The following is a 23,809-nucleotide window of genomic DNA, read 5'->3' on the forward strand; positions in this document are numbered from 1 at the left end:
CTACAAAGAGAGTTCCAGGATAGCCAGGGCTACACAGAGAAACTCTGTCTCAGAAAAAAAAATTTTTTTTAACTGACAACCTTAGTGTTTTATGCACCAAGAGGTAAGGTGGGAGCCACTGGATTCTCTACTCGGGCCTTCCAGGGGCTAAAGTCATAGTTCAGCTGGGTCATTAGCAGAGGCTCTGGGGAAGAGCACTATTAATGGTTAGCTGGATCACTTCCTCCTGCCTGTCTTGCTGAGGTCTCTTTGTTGGTCGTTAACCATGGGTCACTTTCAGCTCCTAAAAATAGCTCTACAGGTTTGTTCGTGACCTGTTCCTCTTTAGACCTAGTGTGCTGGTTTCAAAGTGAAATGGCCCTCTTTTTGTGAATGTGTTTAAGTTGTTCACTAGGAAGTGGTATGTTTAGAAAGGTTATGGAAACTTGAGATGTTGCTGGGGGGTGGACTTTGAAGCTATACAGCCAGACCCCACTTCCTGTTCTTTCTCTGCTCCCACACTGCTGAAGCAATATGACTGGCCTGCCTCGGGCTTCTGCCACCCTGTCTTCCCCATCCTGTGGACTGTATTCCCCTCTAGAAAGCAAGACAAAATAAACCTTGTGTCTCTTAAGTTGCTTTTGTCAGGGTATTTTATCAGAGTTACAGAAGAGAAACTAGGCCACCCAGTGACTGTACTGTTGGACCCTAGAGTCCACTTGGGTGCAGGGTCGTTGGGAGAGACCACTCGAGTACCACAGCGTTGATGCAAAAGCACAAGGTTTATTGCTAACGAATCAGGGAACCTCAGCACTCGAGAGGCAGAGGAACCCCGAGTTACTGTCACAGGCTATTTTTAAAGGCTAAAACCACAAGGTTAGGAGGGGCTGAGTGCCCCGCGTGAGGATTGGCTCTTGGCAGTTGCTAGGTGTACTTGTTTAAATGTTATTGGCTACTGTGGGGGTCATAAGTCTGGGCGGGCTATTCTTGGCAAGGAAGGGTGTTGGGGAATTTAGGGAATTTCCAGATGGGTTTTTCTGAGAATTGTTTACCAAAGTTGGTTGATCTGACTCTAGGAAAAAATTCTTTTCTGGGTCATGTTCCCAGGCTTAGGCCGAGAAAGCCTTTCAGTACATGGATTTCTTTCATGGTTGAACCCTATGGACTTTTCCCTTATACTCCCAGATAGAAAAAAAAAATCTCTCTCTTTTGCCTGTTTCCGAGATATGTATGTATGTATTCCCAGCCTCAAACTCCTGATTTAATTTCCCTGGGGAGTTACAGGATCACACTATGAGAATGGTTTTGCTGAGAAATATTGTTTAAAGTTGCCCTTTACAAACCAAACCTTCACCCAATGTATAACCAGCTTAACGCTGTGCTTTGAGGTCATTCAGAACTGGGTGCTCCATCTCCTTACAGACTGTGTACTCAACCTGTTCAGAATTAACTGACCTACAGGATTGTAATCAATCTTACCATGCTTTGAACACTCAATGTTCCCTATTTTCCTTTTGTGACACATGTATGCCCCGACTCAGAACAATGTTTGTGTGTATGAAATGTGGTGACCAGGTCTAAGACCATTCATTGGAAGCAGCAAGGCATAAAAACAATACCCACCCCTAACTCCCACCCTACCCACACCTGATGCCATGTGGGTATAAGGTGATAATATCTGATGTGGCTTTGTATACTGTTCTGAGTCAGCAAGCCAAAAAAAAAAAAGCCAATAATAACAACAACAACAACAACAAAAAAGCCTCCCTTACAAGACTCTCACAAAAGACTGATTAAGACAAAAGTTGTAGTGATTTGAATAAGAATGCCCGCCCTCCCCCCAAATGGATGCATGGGTTTGAATACTTGGCTGATACCGAGTGGCACTATGATGTGGTGTGGCTTTATTGGAGGATGTATAGCCTTGTTGGAGGATGTATAGCCTTGTTGGAGGAAGTACGTCACTGTGGGGGCAAGCTTTGAGGTCTCATATCCTTAAACGTATACCCAGTAGGGCACACTGTTGCTTCTGCTGCCTGCAGATCAAGATGTGGAACTCTCAGCTGCCTCTCTAACACCGTGTCTGCCTGTATGCCGCCATGCTTTCTGCCATGATGATAATGGACTAAACCTCTGAACTGTAAGCCAGCCCCTGTTAATTTTTTTTTTAATAAGAATTGCTAAGGCCGAATGTTGGTGGCACACGCCTTTCATCCCAGCACTTGGTAGGCAGAGGCAGGCGGCTCTCTAATACTTGCTGTGCAGTTATTTATATAGAGGAGATAGTCTTTGTTCAAGACTTCTTTAAGGGTTGAATGTGATGGCAAATGTCTACCACTTGGAAGACAGGGGCAAGGGGATCTCTTTGTGAGTTCGAGGCCAGCCTCGTCTACATAGTGAGTTTCAGAAGAGCTAGATCTACATAATAGAGAGATCCTGTCTTTAAAAAAAAAAGAAGTCAGGCGTGGTGGTGCATGCCTGTAATCCCAGCACAGAGGGAGGAAGATCACTGTGAGTTGGAGGCCAGCCTGGTCTACAAAGTGAGTCCAGGACAGCCAAGGCTACAGAGAAACTCTGTCTCAGAAACAAACAGATTTATTTAATTATACCTCTCTAAAATTAGATTACTTTTTTTTTTATTAGAACAGGAGAGACCAAAAAGATTCTCAATAAATTAGGTCCACTCTTGGACACCAAGAGTTAATCTTTCTTATTTCATGTGGCCCTGTCATAGCACACCACTACATGCAATTAGTTTTTACTTTTCGGGTGGTTACATTAGGTCTTTATGATTAATTTCCCTCCAGCTATGACAGTCACAGCGCTTTCATTCATCTCTAGTCTGGGGTTTATTAAAAATATGAAATTTGGAAGTTACTTTAGGATTCAGCCTACTATACTCAATAAAGCTCTTTTGGGGATCAGTTTAGCAAATGAATCTTGTAAATGGGGCTGGAGAGGTAGCGTAGCAGTTGAGAACACTGGCTGCTCCTCCAGAGGACCTGGGTTCAATTCCCAGCATCGACATGGCAGCTACAACTGTTTGTAACCCCAACTCCAGAGGATCAGACACTCTCATACCAATACACTTAAAAAAAATTAAAGAAATTATTTTTTAGTAAAAGAATCTTGTGTTTGTTTTATTTGAATTCATCAATTTCACATTGGGAAATAGTACACAGAATCAAAGCTTTCACAGCTTTCACAGCGTAATGTTTCCCTACATTTATGATTTAAAACTACTTTATAACACTTTAAGAATAAGTTTACGGCCAGGCAGTGGTGGCGCACGCCTTTAATCCCAGCACTGGGGAGGCAGAGGCAGGCGGATATCTGTGATTTTGAGGTCAGCCTGGTCTACAAAGCAAGTCTAGGACAGCCAAGGCCACACAGAGAAACTCTATCTTAAAACAAACAAACAACAAAAAAAAAGAATAAGATAATGCAAAATATGCTCTAACCGTTCCATGTAGTAATAAGCAAGATATAAAAGCTTACGTGTGTGACCACTTTGAGTACATTTCCAAAATAAAAGGTAACAGCCTATGTGAGTTATGTAAGCGAAACTAGAACATGAAGATATTCAAGGCAATACTGTCTGCCTCCAAAGAACCTAGCAAGGAGGTGAAAAGTGCTATGGGTACAGATGGCAGCAGTAACGTGAAGAAGGGGCAGGCACTGCTCCCGTTCAGAGGGAAAACATCTTAGAAGAAGCAGACCGATGCAAAGACCCAGCTGTGTTTGTTTGTTTGCTTTCAATGAGGAAATTAAGACAAATGTTTTGGAAGAATATATATATATATTCAAAAACAATCTTCATAGTTCAGTAAGGAGGAAGGCAAATCTCTAGCTTGACTGTCCTATGCTCCATAAAATGACAGGCATGCTTTACATGAGCTCGAAATCACAAGTCAATGTCAAGAAACAAGAAAGGAGAAGCCACCCTTGAGTTAGTGGGACAAAACAAAGGCTTTAAGAGAGTGTCTTTGGTGGGGTGTACCTTCTTTCCCTAAGTTTTCCTCGACTTTTTTGTTGTTGTTGTTGTTTCAAGACAAGGTTTCTCTGTGTATGTTGGCTGTCCTGGACTCACTCTGTAGACCAGACTTGTCTCATACTCACAGTAATCAGCCTGCCTCTGCCTCCCATGTGCTGGGGTTAAAGGCATGTGCCGCCACGCCCGGCTTTCCTCTACTTCTTGCACTCTTGGTTTTCTTTGAATTTTTGAGACAGGGTCGTCCTACTGGCTGACCCAGAACTCATTATGTAGGTCAGGAAGTCCTCAGACTCATAGAGATCCCCTGCCTGTGCCTGGATGAAAACATAGACTCACCTGCCCCTGTTGAGATTAAAGGCATGCGCCATCAAGCCCCGTTCTGCTCTTGATTTTAAAGCACCTCAAGATCTTGGGCTGGAAAGGGTTCAGCAGCCAGGAGCAAGTACTGCCTCTGCAAGAGACCCTAGATCAGTGCTAAGCACCCATGTTGGGCAGGGACATTGCTCCTGCTGCCTCTGGCCTCTGCACCGTACAGCAGTCACATAGGAGCACAAGCCTATGCTCAGGCACGCAGACCTAGAGACAGAAGGATTGCTAAGACTTGGTGGCTGCCAGCCTAACTCTAAGTTCAATGAAAGACTCTTTCTCAAAGGAATAAGGCATAGACTGATAGAACGGGACACCCAACATTCTCTTCTGGCCTCAGAAACACACACACACACACACACACACACACACACACACACACACACACACACAAAGAAATTTCACCAGTGTTCATAGATACTAGCCAGGTCTTAGCTTGACAAACTGCTTCCCTTCCTGTAATTTCACCTTATTCCATTCCTTCTTAAGCCATTCTTTCTCTTTGAAAACCTCAGTGGATGATATACGATGAGAGTCCTCATTCACGAGTTTGGGGCTTAACTCATTCTAGTGTGGGCCTTGGGCAACTTTCTGAGCTGCTCTGATTCTCTTCGCAGGTGTGTGGGACACTGAACTGCAACTCTCCTACCAGATGACCCAGAGTGCAAACAACGCTCCTGGTTGGTAGTTCAGTCAATCCCCCCGCCCCTCACACCTCCCCTGTGCTAGCCCGACTAATGTTCTCCCTAACTATGAACCTACTGTTTCTCCAGGATTTCTGGAGCCAGATTACACAGGGAAGGGAAAAGAAGATTTAATTCCCCCTATAAACCTGAAATCTGGAAATAAAGACACTCAGCCTCTTTCAACAAAATCTTTCTTTTATCCTCAGAAAAGCAAATAATGAATGGTTTCAAGTGACCTGTCATTAATGAGATTTTCTTTTCATTCAATTTTCTAGCAGGTCGAGAAATAAGACACCTCTCTTTCAGAACCCTTAGCAGTGATCTGCTCCCAAGCCAGAAGACAAAATCATTCTTAGCTGAAGTGATCAAAGTTTCAGTGAAGGAGACACAAGTTCAACAAACACACTAGCAAGAGCTTGATTGACATTAACACAGATGAATGTAAAAAAAAAACAAACAAGCAATAATCTACACAGTCAAAAAAAAAAAAAACCAACAACAACCAATAAAATTACCAAAACTCAGGGGGCTGGAGAGGTGGCTCAGTGATTAAGAGTCCTGGGTATTCTTCCAGAAGATGCAGACTCCATTCTCAGTACCTAACGCAGCTCCCAGCCATCTCTAACTCCAGTTCCAGAGGATCCAACACCCTCTTCTGGCCTCTATGGGTACTGCATGCACATGGTGCACAGAACAAAACACCTACAGATACAAATTAAAAACATAATCTAGCTGGGCGTGGTGGTGCATGCCTGTAATCCCAGCACTGGGGAGGCAGAGGCAAGCAGATCACTATGAGTTCGAGGCCAGCCTGGTCTACAAAGGGACTCCAGGACAGCCAAGGCTACACAGAGAAACCCTGGCTCAAAACAAAACAAAACAAATTAATATATATTACACATATATATTATATATAATATATATAATCTAAAAATATTTTTAATATGATTGGACAACATGGTATGATTCAATGCAAATAGACTGGGTGGAAAAGCCCAACAAGGTGTGTGCCTAGGCATCCTTGCTTCTCTATCTGGTATTCCTCCAGCCATGACAGGGCAGTAGCCTCTATGGTGAAGAGGGTCTTAGGCCAGCCTCCTAAACAAGAAGAGGTGAGGGGATTTATGGCCATCTCCAATGCAGAAATGTGGGGAAGACTGGAGTTTATATAACATCCTACAAAGAGAAGTTTTTATGACTTGTCTTGGTGGGAGTTCTGAGCAGGGAGCCATGTGTGAGAGAGAGGAGAGGAGAGAAGGAGGAAGGGAAGAGAAAGAGAGAGAGAGAGAGAGAGAGAGAGAGAGAGAGAGAGAGAGAGAGAGATTGAGATTAAGAGAGTGTGTTTTGGTTTTGTTTGTTTGTTTTTCCAGGCTTGGGTGTCTCTTTGTAAAAGCTCTGGCTGTCCTAGAACTCAGTCTGTAGACCAGGATGGCCTCAAACTCACACTTGGAGAGATTGTTTTGTTTTGTTTTGTTTTGTTTTTTTAGAGACAGATAACCGTAGATTTAAATATCCTCTTGCCTCAGCCTCTCCGGTGCTGGAATGAATAAGGGCTTCACCACCTTCGCTCAGAGTACTTCTTTATGACAGTCTCCTAGACAGATGTTTTAAGCTTGCTGGAAAAGAGGCTCTAATTTCCACAGCATGCTTCAGGGGAGAAAAGGCTGAGAAACAGGAATGCAGGACATTCTGAGACAACTAAGTCTAACCATCACTTAGTATGTGCCATAGTTTTGGGTGTTTTCTGAGCTCCACCAAAGACACCATTGTATCGTGTGGCATTCCTCTACCTGAGTCCAGCCAGCACCTTCCAGGAAGGAAGCAGTAATCACCTGGCCTTTAGCCTTGAGATGGAAACCAGAGCTGTGTAAACAGGGCAGGTAACAGCCACGGACCAGGTCAGACAACTGGGTGGAAGCAAATAAAAAGCAGGATTGGGGTGTTGTGCAGTTGTCAAACGGTTCCATTTGGCCTGGGTTCTAGAGTCCAGGGCTCAGGCCAGCAAGTTCACAAGGATAATATTAACGGTGTTTTGGGTGTCAATCTGTTCTTGGAACAAAGCGACCGACATCGAATCTAACTGAGTCAGTGAGCGATTGCATGCAGGATCCTTGATAGTATCTGCCACTGGACTTTGACACACTTGCCTATGCTCAGCGGGACAGTGACGGAGCATGTGCTGACACTTGAGAATGTCTGTCTTCCTAGGCTGGGACTGGAATTTTTCCCCATCGACCCTTTGGTCAAACTCCACTGGGTCCTTTATTGCTTTTGTTAGTCCCTTTGCAGCCCAGCTGTATAGCAACTGGAAATTTTTCTTTGTCCTGTTAAAAACCAGACATGAGTGGGGTTTTGTATGGTTTTGGTTTGCTTGTTTTTCTTTTTGTTGGTTTTGTTTGTTTGAGACAAGATCTATGTAGCCCAGGCTAACCTTAAACTTACAGAGATTTGCCTGCCTAAAGGTATGTACCACAACCTTTTATTTTCTGATAGAATCCCAAGCTGGCCTCAACTCTTAAGTACTAGGATTATAGGTGTGCAGCAGCACACCTGGCTGGATTTGCAAATTTTGTTCATCTGTTCGTTCCTTCCTTCCTTCATTCATTCATTCATTTGTTTTATGGCAGAATCGCATGCACACCAGGCTGGCTTCAAACCTGCTTTGTAGCCCAGGATGACTTTGAACTTCTGACCCTTCAGCTTCCACCTCCTGAAAGTTGAGAGGGTGATACCACTCTTGTTTATGTGGTGCTGGGGATCACACCCAGTCTTTCATGCATGATAGGCAAGCACTCTACCAACTGAACTACACGGTCAGCCCATGTCCTACTCCCTCTGGCCCAATCCCAGATAGGCTCTGCTTGTCCTGGCCTCACTTTGTAGAGGAGGCTGGCCTTAAACTCAGAGCTCTGCGTACCCCTGCCTCCCTCCAACAGGTGTGTGCCACCACACCTAGCTCCACTAATTTCAAGGAGATTTTTAAAAGATTTGCTTACCTAAAAAGCCATGTCATCCCTATTGGTAGGTTTTAAACAGACTTGCCTCCTGCCATTTTCTTGTAGGAATAAAAAAAAGTAAACCATGTGGAAATCTGTTGGAAACTGAGTTGCTACAGTAATGTCATTTTCTATTCCTCTCTTTTCGTCCATCCAAGGCAAATAACAAGATCATTTGGGAATGTAATTAGGCCCAATGCAAATATTTTTAAGGCTTTCAAGAAGGCAGCCACAGAGCCATGGGTTAAGCATGAGTCCCTTCTCAGCACGAGGTCTTGCACAGTGGCTCATGTGGCATGCTCATGATCCTGTGTCAATAAAACTCAGAACAATGACTGAGGCTTGCAAATTCCATCCACTTCTGCACTGCCCTTCACCTGCAAGGCAGTCAAAGACACCAACCAGCAACTGTGAGCTCTTTAATAATTACAAAATGGGACTACAAATAAACACAGAGATGGGGGAGATTAATAAGGAAAACCTTTTTCGGACATGAAAAGCTTAATGAAGACAGCTGGTGGGCTGTCAAGATGGCTTAGTGGGTAAAGGCACTTGCACCAAGCCTGGTGACCTTAGTTCAGTGTCCCTGGTCCACACAGTAGGAGGAGAAAACCGATGACCCTCCAAGGTGTCCTCTCATCTCCATTGTGGACAATGGTAGGAACACATACAACATATGAAGAAAATAAAACTAAGGCTGATCTTCAAGTCCTGGATGTCTTTCTTTTCACCTTAGCTCCACATGGCACTGACAGTCATCAGACACAGGGTATGTGGTGCCTGTGCTTGTGTGTTAGAAACTTGGACTATGTACAACTATAAACCTTTACTCGTGTCACCTTACGGGGGAGGTTTACTGCTTTTAGGAAGCTTGTTCTCGCTCTCGCTCTGGACCCTTCTCTCTCCCTTCCTCCCTCTCTCCTTCCCTTTGCCCTGTCCAATGGTTAATTTTTCTTGTAACTCCCTGAACATCTTTGCCTGCCTTGAAGGGCAGGGCCGTTCACCTAGCCTGACCTCCCAGGGATTGTGACATCAGAGCTCTATTTACAAAGCTGGGGACTGGGATCATTCGGGTGGAAGTGGAGTCCACGTGAATGAGTCAGGAAGAAACACACACACACACACACACACACACACACACACACACACACACACACACACACACACCTGCTTTTCCTTCTTACTTTTTCCAGTTCTAAACAGCAAAGAAAATGGATCCCAGGTCGGGAAACAGCTCAGTTCATAGAGTCCTTACCTAAAATGCCCAAAGTCCTGAGTTCAAACCCTAATACACATAAGCCATAGATGGTATACACATCTGTAATTCCGGCAAGAGAATCAGAGTTCAAGGTCACCCTCAGTGTATAACAAGTTTGAAGGCAGTAAGGGCCAAATGAGACCCTATCTGAGCACAAGAGAAACAATCTGTAAAAGTGTTCCCTGTTGTTTGGAGCCATTTCTCTGGGAATTTCCTGGAAGCATTCTCAGTCAAGAGTATGGACTAGCAGAGGATGCATCTGGAATGTGAGCTTTCCGAAGCCTCTCGTGTTCACATAAATTTCCTATGCTGTTGGCCCGTCCTCGGCTTCTTAAGGGTACTGGAAAGAATGGGCATGATCTTTCCTTATCAGCTACATGGGGCACAGATAGAGTTCCTGATTCCTTCCACAGGTATGCACTCAACAATTGGCCCCTACCCACCCTCCTGCATGTGAGGGACCACAGGGTGTGATGGAGATAAAGTACATTGGAATTCCTCTGGAAGAGCATGTGTTCACCAAGGTCAGAGGCTCATCTCTTTGCCCTCTGTAATGCCCTCCCATCCTCATACAGATTGGCATAGACAACATAAGTCTGTGAAGTGTTTGCTCACCGAAGTCATTTGTGACTTCTAACAAAACAGGTTCCCTGTAGATAATCTGGAGAGGATTGTGACTTTAAAGTCTCTCGTCTTTGGCCATCAGGAAAAATATCCCCACTGCCAAAACAACAATTGACATTTGTTGAGTACACACTCTTTTTCAGGTAGCACTGACTACGTTTGTATGGATCAACTCCCTTACTCCTTAATTGTCCTAGAAACTATGAGGTAAGCACCGCTGCCATCCTGCTTTGTGACCATCACACTGAGTCACGGAAGAGTAACTTGCCCAGGTTTAAAGAGAATCCACCTGGCTCCACAGACTCTATTCCTAATCTCTTCCACCACCACTGATCACGAGAACAAATTAAAACAGAACTTTCACATCAAACTTAAAATCTGAAACAAGCGTATAAGTGAACAGTATTTACCCATGCTACACTATTTCATTACATGCCATCTTTAAGTCATAATACACTAACCTGATTTCAGACTGAAAAGCCCTGGGTTTGGGGGAAAAGACCAAACCTGCCTGCCTCACTTCCCCACAATCTCTAAAGAAAGAGAATCTCCAAAAATTTTCCCTTATGAAGAAATTCACTTGTACTATCCCTAGTATGCAGTGCTGCGCCATTTAACAGACTTCCAAACCTTTCCTCACCACTTCCTCATTAGAGGCAGCCATCTTTGATCGGGGTCTCTGAGGACCTGTCTTCCTGCCATGCATGTCTGGTTCCTAGGAAGCATGCACTTACCCCCTAGCCAGACCCTACAGTGAAAGGGAAAAGGTCTCCTCTGTTTTTGTACACTGTTCACTTAGAGGGATCTAAACAGAAATACATGGAAGCCCTACATCCCATTCCCAAGCTAGAGAGAGACAGTGGCAGGGGATATGGGCAGAGCACACTGCTCCAAACCTTCTCATCTCTAACTGCAGTTTTCAGATGTGGAAGGCAGGGGTGGGCAGGATGGGGTATCGGTCTCATAATGTGACCTGGACAAGTAAGTGAAAAGGTACCATCTGTAAGCTTTATCAAAGCACACTGGGAATAAATGGGCACACGGGTGTACTAACACATTTTCAGAAAAGCCAGGCCTGGGAACTTAATACATTAATATACACAAGACCAACTAAGGGCCTTACCTATGACAAGCACACCTTGACAATATGATGGCTCCACCACCCTGTCTGGTTTATCATCTGACTACCTAGTTTATCCAGGGACCACCAAGCAGAGAACTCCAGAGGCTTCCAATGAGGCCTCCTTTTCCAGTGTCTCCCTTCCTCCCCACCACTTCTCTGTCATGCACATATGCACACCTGTATATATGTGGAATAAAATTTAAAAACGTGATTGCCAGTGGAAAACAGAACTCTTTGCTAAATTGCACCCAGCACATGGATACAGCATTTTGTGAATTTATTCAGTATATTTTGACACTGGGGGAAGACACACCTGTTTTTCAGACATAGACAGTCTCGACACTCATACAGGATCACTGGTTCCAGTCAGCCTGGACTAGGCAGTGGAGACTTTCTTAAAAAATCCAAACCAATACTGGTCAGCAGATGAAGTATGGGGACCTTTTTTCTTTTCTTTTCTTTTCTTTTCTTTTCTTTTTCAACTTCTAGATTAACCTCCAGTATGTACTACACTTGGCAGATCTCTAAGAGATTAAAAAAAAATTTTTCTAAGAAATCCACAGGAAGAGAAAGCAGCTGATCAGAGTAAGGGAAAAGTCCTAGTTTGAAATATACTGGGACTCTCCGAACATTAGTATCAGGTATCAGGTTCTGCTGATTTAAAGACCCAGATCTGAAACTCCACTGCCCTCCCTTTCCCCACCACCACCCCACCACCCCCACCACACCACCACCACCACCACCACACATGCCTTCATTTGACACAAAGACTACATGGGCAACCTTTACTGTGAAATGCCTTCAAACCTCTAAGTAAAATTACTCCCTGCTCAGCCCCATAGAAAATTCTTAACAGTCTAAGAAGGACCTTTGTCTTGACCTGAAATTCCCTGAGCGACAAGGTTGGCAGCTAAGACATGCTGGACAGAACCCATGCCTCATGACCTACAGTGATTTCCAGTCTTTAGATCCCCAAATCATTAAATGTATCTCTTGAAATGGGGGCAGGGGATGTGCAGCTGGAGAGATGGCTTAGTGGGGAAGAGTACTGGTTCATCTTCCAAAGGACCTGGGTTTAGTTGCCAGCATTCACATGGTGGTTCAAAAACACTCACGAGGCCAGGTCATCAACACCGTCCTCTGGCCTCCCTAGGCACTGCACATGTGATGCACAGGCATACATGCAGGCGCACACGCAGGCACTCATACACATAAAATAAAAATAAAGAAAATGAAACTGTGGTGTAAAACTGAAGAATGTGAATCCCAGCACTCGAGAGGCAGAGGCGGGTTGTATCTCTATGAGTTCGAGGCCAGCCTGATCTACAAAGTGAGTCCAGGACAGCCAAGGCTGCACAGAGAAACCCTGTCTCAAAAAACCAAAAGACCAACAGCAAACCAAAAAACAGACAAGCAAACAAACATGCAAACTGGAGAATGTGACCTTCTAGAAGAAACAGCAAGTTTACTGATGAAACCCAGGGAGAAGTTTTCATATTTCAGCCACACAGTATGGTACACACGTCTAATCCCACCACTTGGAAGTTTAAGGTCAAGGTCAGTCTGAGAAATATAACGGAGACCCTGTCTCTAAAAGATTAGAATCCAGGCCAGCAAGATGGTCAAGTGTTATAGTGTGCCAGCCACCAAGCTGGACAATCAATCCAAGGACCCACTTAAAGGAAGAGACCTAAGTCCCAGGGTTGTCCTCTGACCCTCACATACCCACTGTGGTACACAGGCTGATTCACCCACAACATACACACCTACAGAGGCACAAAAAATAAAAACAGAAAACAAAACCAACCAACCTAAGCCAGGTATAGTGGCACAGTTTTAATTCTAGCACTTGGCAGAGGCAGATGAATCTGAGTTCAAGGTCAGCAAGGACTATAATAGAGACCCCCCCCCCCCAATCTCAAACAAATTAGAACTCATCCTAAAATATGCTAACTGCTCTCACCACAAATAAGTAATGAGACTAAGGGTTCAAGAGGCTGGTTACAGAGCTCACCCCTAGCATGCACGTGACTTGATGTTTGAGCTGCAGCACAAGAGTATTTACTACTGAGGCCAGGCGCGGCAGAGCACACATAATCCCAAGACTTGGAAGCCTGAGATGTAATGACGTCAGTGAGTTCTCAGTGGGCCTGGACTATACACATAGCAAAATCCTGTGTCAAACACAAAAGCAAAACAACAGAAAGCCACCTCAAAAGTGCATCCCATTTCCCAACTTTCTGAACAGTCTCCAAATATAATTAACTTTTGTTGTTGTTGTTGTAAGTTTGGTGCTGGGGATCGAAGCCAGGCCAAGTATAGCCACTACTGCTGAACTACACACTTACCCTACCTCTACGCCCCTAGCCCACTTTTTTTTAAGAGGAGGATCTTCCTATGCTGATCAGGCTGGGCTCCACAAACTTCAGGGCTGAAGTGAACTTGCTTCAGCCTCACCCACGGCACCGCCCCCAGGAGCAGGCTACCACACCTACCTTTCCCCAGTTTTGATATGGCACAGCTACCCTGCCATTTTTCCATTACATTAGTCATTTCAAGTGCTAGGACTCTGCCATGCACGGGAAACTTGCTCTCTGGTGTGTCGGATGCTTGCTTGTGATCGCACCTCCTCTGGCAGGGCTGACTGGCTTCCTAGCTCAGACTCTCAAGGGGAAACCGTTTCTCCTCTATCAGTCTCACATCTGCTCCAAGCGCAAGAGGAACAGAAAGACAGTAGTGGTTTCACCAGGAAAGCAAAACTGTCCTCGAAATTTCCAAGCTACTGGCTCATACACCTACCTCCCTGTCACGTAAGTGCCCTACCTGAAGGCTAGGCCAAGCCAACTCTGAGGAGTTCAGATGCGTGCTGTGTATGTAGTGAATAGGCAAGAATGCCCCCACAACAATGTGTGGGATTGGTGGCACAAGCCCCGGTCACAGAACTGTCTGAGGACTATCCAAGGGAATCAGATTTACTTACACTTTTCTGGCTCCTTTAACTTTTTCAAGACAGGGTTTCTCTGTATAGCCTTGGCTGTCCTTGACTCACTTTGTAGGCCAGGCTGGCCTCGAACTCTCAGAGATCCACTTGCCTCTGCCTCTCAGAGTGCTGGGATTAAAGGCATGTGCCACCATGCTTGGCTGGAACTTTCATTCTTAAAGAGCTGACTTTTGAGAATGTATGTCCTCTGAATGCTTTCCATGTAAATTCAAACACCTTGCCACAGGCGTTTGGGGGGAGGGTATTGTTGGCCAGGCTTGATGCATACTTTTAATCCCAGCACTCAGAAGGTAGAGGTGGGCAGATCTACACATCCAAGGCATACAGGAATACATAGAGACTTTGCAAGGTCTCTTAACAGGAGGGAAGGTGCTTGGGGGTAGGGTGGGGGAGGAACTGGAAGAGGGGTCCTTGAAGGCACGATCATTCATGATCATAAGCACACCTTAGAGCGACAATCAGCCAGAAAATATGAAACACATATAGGACTCAAGCTGACAGGGGAGGGAAAAAGTTAAACTTTATTCTAAGGCCTGAAAACACTGAGACTACTCAAAGTGGTACTGTAATTCCCGACACTACATTAACAGTAGTTTTTGAAGCCCAGTTAACTAAGCCCTAAAACCACAAACCATATCATTCCAAAGCAATGGCTGGTTAACAAAATGTGAGGTGACTTTAACTTTCACACACTTCATGGACATAATTAACAGTGAGCTATTCTTACTAAAAAGAACCACAAATCTATCTCTGTTTTGTTTTGTAGACAGGGTTTCTCTGTGTAGCCTTGGCTGTCCTTGACTCGCTTTGAAGACCAGGCTGGCCTCGAACTCACATTGATCCCCCTGCTTCTGTCTCCCAAGTGCAGGGATTAAAAGCGTGCACCACCACACCTGGCCACAAATCTATTTCTGTATTTTCCGTGTTTGTTTTTAACTTTGCTTACAAATCTACTGGTAATTAAGGCTTCTTTTAAGTATGAGATTTCCAACATAAAAAATTTGTATTTTCAAGGCTAGGGACATCACTTGGTGGTAGAGCACTTGCCTAATTTTCCTTCTTCACAAGGCTGAGTTTCATCCCTCACCATACGCCACTTGCACACACATGCATGGACCAAGTCTCTGTGTGTGCTAAAATTACCTTCATACTTTAATGGGTACTCTCCCATCGGGCAGTACCACCCTACCAGCAAATCTGTTGCCATATAACAATGGTTCAATGTGCTGATAAGCAAAAAGCAATCTGTAAACCAATTTCCGGTCCTGCCAATAAAGAAAGAACTCAAGCTGGGTGGTGGTGGCTCACACCTTTAATCCCAGCACTTGATAGGCAAAAGTGGGCGGATCTCTGTGAGTTCAAGGCCACCTTGTCTATAAAGAGAGTCCAGAACAGTGAAGGCTACAGAGAAACCCCGTCACGAAAAACAAAACAAAAAAAGCCAAACAAACCAACCAACCTCAAGCCACTAAAAGTTAAGAGTAAGAGGGAAACTGGAACATATAGAGGTATATACCCATTTTCTCCATTTCTGAAGCTATAAGGACTCTTTAGATAAGAGTTAAATTATATTTAAGTAGCTGTTCATACAAAACTACACAGAACTATACTTAAAAAACCGAATCACACAAAGAAAATACTTCTTTATCATTTACTTACTAGTTTCCCTAAGGGGAAAACATTATTTTGTGTCTTTTTTAGAAAATTGTTGTTATAACCAAGCTTGAGGGTACATTCCTTTAATCCCAGAAAAAGCAGGTAGATCTCTGAGTTTGAAGCCAGCCAGGCCTACAAATATTGAAAAAAAAAAAAAAAAAAAAAAAAGAAGAAGAGGCATGGGGAAAAACTGGCTGTGTTCATTTCAATCTCAAGGAAGCCTATAAATGAAGTTTGTTGTATTTTTCTTACAAACACAATGCACCTGACCCCCACTCCCACAGTAACGAGCAGAATGGCAGACACACAAGGGGCCTGTGAAGCACAGAGCTGTAGGATATTCCAAATGGGAAGAGCATCAATCACTTAAAGGGGATAAAATGAACCAAAGTCACAAAAATGTTAAAGAGCAAGAACATCTGCTCTTTAAAAAAGACAATTTTAACAACCTGGAAGCAAGGACAGTGTATGGCTTTTAAAAGGAAAGGACGCTGGGAGTCCAGTTCAGTGGTTGCACTTGCCTAGCCTGTGATGCACTCGGTTCAGTCTTCAGTACTGTGCAGGAAAGCAAAAACCCTGACGTGGGGACAACCGAGGCCTCTTCAAGCTGACATAGCTCTACACAGAACACTGGGACACAGGGAATGGACCTCATGGGAAATAAGTGACTCGAAACTCAAAGTTGGTAGGTGTGTAAAAATATATTAATGCACAAAATCATAAAAACACAATCTAGAATTTGCTCCTTGGGTAAGCTCCGTGTAGTGCACTTCCTGGGAAGTCTCCGTGCAGCAGCACACGCTTGCTGGACTGGCCAGCACCAGCACGCACGGCTGTGAGAATGGCAGCCAGTCCCTATTTCCCCCACTGACCTTGCTTTTCCACCCACACTCACACACTTTATTTCCATTATAAGACACTAGCTTTCTGGTGCTACATTTTAATCAACATATTACATTTAAAAAGTCTTGATTTTTTGAATGAATCTTTTAGTACGATAAAACATGATGGAGTAATAGCTGAGGATCACTTGACAGCTCTGGGGAAAGGGTCGCATTTAAGATATGATCAAGGTGAGACTGCATCAGAAGCAGTGACAGACTAGTGAGTGGACAGGCATGATGCTTCGCATCAGTGGCCATTCAAAATTTTGTCTTTAGAGACTTGGAAGAAGTTGTCATCTTTGAGTTTCAAATGTTCTGGTAAATCCAGTTGTTTTTTAGCTTCCTCAATATCACCTTGAATCGCTGAAATAAGTGACTCTGGAAAAAAAAAAAAGAAAAATGATAAACTTCTAACAATACACTTTACTACCCCTCCCAAAAATGCACAGATAGACATACTAGCCACAGCCCAGGCCAAGGAGAAAGCTCCATGGAGGTCAGTATCAGGGCTTTCTCCAGTGCTAGGCAGTGTTCCATAAAGTGTTCTCTTGTGAAAAAAACCCTTCCCATCCCGGGTTTTAAATTGTTAAACTACACCAACAGGCACTTGACACCGGAAACAATCTCTTCTAGTCACTGTTTCTACCGGCATTTCTAGCACCTACTGCCCAGCCTGCCTTGCGGGGTGAGATACAGGGTGCCATCACTCACCACCTAACTGCTATGGCTTGGGCGCACCCTGGAATTCATGTGCTAGCAACTTAGTGCCCTCAGGCTGAAGGTACTCAGATGTGTAAGCTTTGGGAGGTGACTGGGCCAGGAGGGCGGAATGGATTCCTGAGTGGAGAGTGGCTGTGACACAACAGTGAGCAAGCGGCCCACTACTGGGGCAGCAAGAGGGCCCTCACCAGTTACTGACCGCATGCCCCCGTCATGCTCCTGCTCCAGCCTCCAGGGCTATGCACCAAATAAACACCTTGTACTCAGACCAACAGACTAAGGCAAACTACTTAATCTGTGTGTGGCAATTTCCTTTCAAATGAGATAAGATAGCCAAAACAACACCCCGCGTTGTATGGCGCCTGTGGGTAACAAAGGAATTAACTTGTATATGATACTTAAAGTAGTGCCCAATATGCATTTAAAATGTTCGACTCTATGCCCTGTCATCATGCCCACTTAGTAGCAGCTGTGGCAGCCGTAATAGTATTGCAGAGTAATTTAGACTCTTACCTAAAGAATCAAAGTTCTTCTCAGGTCTAAGGTAGCCAACAATGGCCACATTGAGAATTTCCCCATAGAAATCCTCTTTGAAGGTATGTATGATGTGCGTTTCCTACAAACAAAAAACGTTGAAAGATTACCACCGGGAGGGGGAGCTGTAGAGATGGCTCAACAACCAGTTAACAGCAGCAGGTCCTCTTCCAGAGGACCCGGGTTTGATTCCTAGAATCCAGAGGGTTCATAACTGTAACTACAACCCCAGGATCCAACACCCTCTTCTGGCCTCCTCTGACACCAGGCACATACATGGCACATTTTATACATGTGTAGGCAAAACGTGTACATGTATAAAATAAAATAAGTGAATTTTAAAAATAAATCAAAATGTAAGCCTCTCCTATCAGTGCTGGGGACTCCTGTTTGAAATGCAGCGAGAGGAAGATGAGTGCAGTCCCAGTCAGCTGAGTCCGGTTTCACCAGGCTTTCCTCAAGAGGACATCTAAGATCAGGAGGCACAAAGCTAAGCAAGTGGCACACACCTGCAATCCCAGCACTCAAGACCCAGAGGAAAAATAAACCTAGAGTCCACAGAAATAAGAGAGGAAAGGAAGACTAGACTAGATGAAACTAGGGTTGTATTAGAAACTGGGAACCTTAAGTATAAACTAGAAATACTATTTTGAGGCATATTTTTAAGTATATGACTTTAGAATACCTTATTTGTGATGTTGTTATTATTATTGGGGCGGACATGGTCTCTCTATGTTAGCCTTGGCTGTCCTGGACTCACTTTGTAGACCAGGTTGGCTTTGAACTCTCAGTGATCCACCTGCCTCTGCCTCCCAAGTGCTGGGATTAAAGGCATGTGCCACCACGCCCAGCTTGTGATGTTATTCTTAAAACTGGTTTATCTGCACAAGAGTCCAGCTATAATCATTCAGAGCAAGAGAGACATTTAAAACACATTATTAATGACCTATTTAAAAATAAAGAAAACTCGCCAGGCAGTAGTGGTAGAGGCAGGTATTCAATATCTGACCTGCATGGTCTACACAGAGTGAGTTCCAGGACAGCCAGGAAAGGACTTCACTAAGAAACCCTGTCTCAAAACAAAACAAAAAAACAGTTTTAAAACATAAAACCCTAAAGTTCATCCTTCTTTACAGTCTTAGTTCTTTTCGCTGAGGTTCAAACCTCTCATTCACTGAGTAAGCACTCCAAATAGCACACTATGGCCCTGGGCCTTTCCAGGGAGTCTTGGATGTAACCCTTGAGCTCCTCTGGCTTCTACCTCCTGGGGACTGAGATGCAGGCATGTGACCCCAGGCTCCTTAGAGCCTTTTGAGCTTGTTAACACAGAGGCAGTGGAGAAGCCTCAGCCACAGCCCACTGCAGTGTTTGTTCTTGACCCATCTTCTCATTTAGAGGGAAGGACTTGGCACACATTCTCTTTTATACCCACATTTCAAAAAGACCCTTAAAGATAAGAGCAACAGAAAAACTAACAAGCTATTCTATAATTGATATGGTAAAACCAAAAGCAGCCAAGGAAATCTAACAGTATCAAAATTAGTTATGAAGTCGCAACAGAAATAATTGTATGGTTGGGGGCTCACCACAACATAAAGAACTGTATTAAAGGGTTGCAGCATTGGGAAGGTTGAGAACCACTGCTCTACACAGGAGCACTTAGCTCTGTGGTTTCCTGTGATACAGGTCTCTTACTAACTCCTCAAAGTTAAAAACTTAGCATGCTGGCACAGGCCTGGCCATCAGGAGGCTCATGAGTTCAAGGCCAGCCAGGGTTACACAGCAAGACCATAAAATAAAATTCTACTACTAACTCTACTTTTTCCACAAACTTGAGCTACAAAAGATTAATCCAAATTCCACAAGTGTTTAAGCTGTAGGGACACCTGTGGAAAACACTAGGTCAGAAAAAGACTATTATCCCCAAGGTGACTTTAGAAAGAGGGGCTAGGCCAGGGAGGTGGAGCTCACCTATAATTTCAGTACCCAGGAGGCAGATGCAGATGGATTGCTATGAATTTGAGGCCAGCTAGTCTACAAAGCAAGTGCAGGACAGCCAATGCTGCACAGAGACACCCTGTCTCAAAAAACCAAAAAGAAGAGAAGGAGGAAGAGGAAGAAGAAAGAAAGAGAGAAAGAGAAAGAGAAAGAGGAAGAAGAGTTCCCATCCAAACGTGGATGAAGGAGGTACCAGGGCAAGACTAAGATGGTAGGTAAAAGACCACATGGCTGGAGAGTAGGCCAGGCCACTATTATCAGGTTAGGATAGCTAAGTGCCCAGCTATAGCACCTGAAGCTTTTGATAAATATAATAGGTCAAAGAAGGGCCGGCATAGAAAACCTTTCAATTACAGGCAGTTAAGTATAATGCTGGCCTAGTATGCTGTGGCCTTTGATATAAGGCCTACTTCAGTTCCCAGCAATGTTAAAAAAACAAAACAAAACAAAACAAAACAAAAAAACAAAACCAGGAGAGAACAGGAATGAGCTTGAACCATACTACAGTGAACAGTCTATCTAAGTAAACTTTTAATGAGATATTAACTGTGGCAAATTTTATGAAATGCTTTTTAAAGAACCCCAATTTTGAGCCTGTTCAGTGGCCCACACTTGTAATTACAGCACTTAAAAGGTTGAGTATTTTGGGGTCCTGGGGTATAGAATGAGTTCTAGACTAATCTGGGCTAAAAATGAAGACCCTGTCTTAAAAAAACAGCTGGGTATGATGTCATATGCCTTTAAACCTAGCACTGGGGAGGTGGAGGCAGAGGCAGGTAGATGAATCTGTGAGTTCCAAGCCAGGTAGGGTTACACAGTGAGATCATGTCTCAAAAGCAAACAAACTAATACCTCATTTTTATTTATGATAATTACAATTACATGGGCACTGACAGAAACATTGGTTTCACACCTGGTAGCCTACATCTGTCACCTAGCATGAGAAAGGTCAAGGTAGGAAGACTCAAACTTTGAGCCTACATTTTTCCTGTCTCAAAAAGAGCCATGATTGGTAATTTTGAGGGAAATGGAAACACCCACCAATAGGACATGTCCAAAACAAAGAGCAATACAATGGAAAACCATCCTGACAGCAATTACTCTTTTGAAATGGGGTCTCCCGATACAATGCAGGCTCTTGTGTTACCTGCCTGCACGAGTGACTGAGTGTTAGGGTTATAGGCATGTCCAATAGTATGACTACAGCAGTTACTTTAAACCAAAATGGAGTGGTGGTTCCCAGCACTCAGGTTGGACAGCCCCAGTGAACTCTGGTGCCAAGGGATCCAACCTTTCTAGCCTCCATGGGGACCTGAACTCATGTCCACATCCACAGATGAAATTAAAAATAAAATATTTAATTCCAGTGGATTAAACATACCAATCAAAAAGCAGAAGGATTGCCTGGGTGTGATACCGCACGTCTTTGATCCCAGCACTCACTCAGCAGGTAGAGAAAGGCAGATCCGATGTGACTTCCAGGCCAGGCCAGCCTGGTCTACAAAGTGAGTCCAGGACATCCAAGACTACACAGAAAGAAACCCTCTCTTGGAAAAACAAAAAACAGGGCGGGGCATGGTGGCCCACACCTTTAATCCCGGTGCTCCAGAGGCAGAGGTAGACAGACCTCCAGACCAACCAAGGCTATACAGAGAAACTGTCTCCAAAAACCCAAAACCCAAAACCAAACAAAAACAACGATGACAAAAAAAAAAAAAAACCAGAAAGGTTAGCAGAAAATTATTACAAAAACCCGATTCAACTTATGCTCTTTATGGAGAGACTCACTTTATTCAAAGAAAACAGAGAGCAAAAACATAGGGAAAAATACTCCATTCAAATAAAATAAAATGCTTGGGTGTAGGGAGAGGGAAGTGACGAAGTAGGCCGTGGGGTAACACACAGCCCAGGCAGGCTATTTTTCAGTTTGTTTTGAGAAGGGGTCTCTCCATGTAGTCTTAGCTGTCCTGGAACTGTGTAGACCAGTCTGGCCTTGAACTCAGACATCCACCTACCTCTGTCTCCCAAGGGCTGGGATTAAAGGCGTGTGACACCACACCCAGTCACCCAGGCTATTCCTGAACTCATGACTCCGCGCCCGCCCCCCACCCCCCCCCCGGCCCCCAGCCCCCAAGTCTCAGTCTAAGAAGTGTACCAACATGCCTGTCAGGTCAGTACTTTACTTTGAAAGTCTTCTTATGCTGAGGAGTTCTGTGTGCATTTAAAAGAGTAAAAAACGCGGAATCTTACCATGGACTTTTTCACATTCTTGTAGTACGGGTTCCATCCTATGCTCACCACCATTTTATGGACATCGCCACTGCCGACACTGGCCCAGCCGTAATAAATACCAGTGGACACATCAGCTGGAAGATTGTCTACCACTTGTTCAGGAAAATTGGCTAAATAGAAGTACATACATAGTCCGTGTTACAAGGTTCATGTTAATCACATTAAAAGGTTAGCCTGAATTTTTACACCCCAACTTCCAGGATTTTTTCTAAGACTATCAATACAACCTTCCATATTCTTCTGGCTTGAATTTCTTCTTCTCGTCAGACATTATAGGTTATGAATGAGGCACAAGGCAAGTGTATGAATCTCTCTCTCTCAAAAAAAAAAGCCACACGAAAATAAGTGGAAACAACAAAGACATAAAATTAAAATAAACGGGAAGATTCATCGTAGAGTATCCATCTAGTCCTACTACGGAGGCTAGAACTCAGGAAGTAGGCAGCAGCCTAAAAAAAAACGGACCGAAAGCCCGACTGTTGGAATTAAAACAAACTCACTGCTCTTTCCTATCTATCAACGTTTCTAAGTAGTCACTTACAGAGATTATTTGTATCGTTTTTAAAACTGGGCAATCAAGTCTTGATTACTAAAACATGCCTAGTCAGACCAACTAAACGGTGGCTCTCGGAGAACTACGCGTGTTGTCACTGGATCAGTAACACAGTAACATCTGAAGAATAGAACTTTCGATAGCTTCAGAGTTCGGCCAATCCAACCTGCAGTACCTTCCGGGGACCGGGCTCCGCAGCTCCTCCCTAGCGGCAGGAGCGTAGCTACCCTGGTCCCCTGCCCCACGGCCCAGGGCTCCACTAGCCGGGATCGCGCTCACCTGTAGGGATGCCCAGCTGCTTGGAGCCGCGGCCGAAGCCACGCACCACCTGGCCTCGGCAGAAGAACGGCAGGCTCCGCATGACGCCGACCCCGGAGGACACGGACTGCTGCTCGCTCTGCTCCTGCGGCAGAGCCGCCGCCGTGAGTGCGGCACTCGGGCCCGGGCCAGCCGGGGATCCCGTGGGAACTGGGTCGGCGAGACACACACCGTGACCAGTGCCTGTCCCGCACAGCAGCGGCCAGCTGCCAGAACTCAGCGGCCGCTCGGCTGGAACTGCGACAACCGGCGAACGCTCAAGTCTGCGGCCCAAGCGACCGGCCTGCTCGGTTTCCGTAGCTCCCCCGCGATAAGCCCCGCCTCTGCCGTTGCGGCCCCGCCCCGCGTCCTTGTGGCCGCAGCACTCGGTGTTTCTGGTCCAGCCCCTACGGTTGAGGCCCCTCCTTTGCCGTTTGTCCCCGCCCTCACCCATGGCCCTTCCTCTAATTGCTGCCTTTTCAGCTTTTTCTGACCGGGCTATGCTAAAATAAGCACTGATCACAAAATAATTTCAGTTCTGTTTCCCTCCACAAATTTGAATGAAATTCTTCCCAGTCTTTGCAGCCACTTTCTTTTCTCTTACTTGTATGTAACTCTGAGAATGTTTAACTGATGTCAAAAAAATGTTTTCTATATGTTGATACAAAGAGAACTTTATTGGTAAAGTTTCATTTCCTTGACTCTAGCACACTAACACAAAACGAGTCCTGGTAACAGACTGTGAACAATCAATTGAGATAACTCACTACCTTCGCACCAGCCAAAACCAAATATTTGTAGAAAGAACAAAGCACGCTTCGAGGTGCTGGAGAACGAAGGTGACTAAC

At 44.6% G+C, this 23,809-nt stretch overlaps 1 protein-coding gene across 2 annotated transcripts; it reads right to left on the reverse strand.

Annotated features, from left to right (window-relative positions):
- Nucleotides 1-16,365: 16,365 nt before the first annotated feature.
- Nucleotides 16,366-23,307, reverse strand: RFK (riboflavin kinase). Of its 2 annotated transcripts, none has more exons than XM_084770052.1 (4): nt 22,944-23,307; nt 22,070-22,221; nt 17,801-17,903; nt 16,366-16,945 (listed from the first exon to the last, which is right to left on the reverse strand). In XM_084770052.1, exons 1-4 carry the CDS (start codon nt 23,023-23,025, stop codon nt 16,815-16,817), a joined length of 468 nt encoding a protein of 155 aa, XP_084626178.1. In that variant the 5' UTR covers nt 23,026-23,307; the 3' UTR covers nt 16,366-16,814. The 2 variants fall into 2 exon arrangements, with proteins under 2 accessions (XP_084626178.1, XP_084626179.1); XM_084770053.1 differs by lacking the exon at nt 22,944-23,307 and adding an exon at nt 22,339-22,725.
- Between the last annotated feature and the right edge of the window lie 502 nt (nt 23,308-23,809).

This window comes from Acomys minous (genome assembly GCF_964271855.1).
Source record: "Acomys minous genome assembly, chromosome: 2".
In the NCBI taxonomy this organism is placed as follows: Eukaryota; Metazoa; Chordata; class Mammalia; order Rodentia; family Muridae; genus Acomys; species Acomys minous.

Excerpts from the sequence above, each read along its gene's own strand:
- RFK (XM_084770052.1), bottom strand. The coding sequence starts at position 23,025 with ATGCGGAGCCTGCCGTTCTTCTGCCGAGGCCAGGTGGTGCGTGGCTTC. Across the intron at positions 22,222-22,943 it reads GCAGCTGGGCATCCCTACAG|CCAATTTTCCTGAACAAGTG; the intron begins GTGAGCGCGATC and ends ACTTCTATTTAG. Across the intron at positions 16,946-17,800 it reads GAAGAACTTTGATTCTTTAG|AGTCACTTATTTCAGCGATT; the intron begins GTAAGAGTCTAA and ends TTTTTTTTCCAG.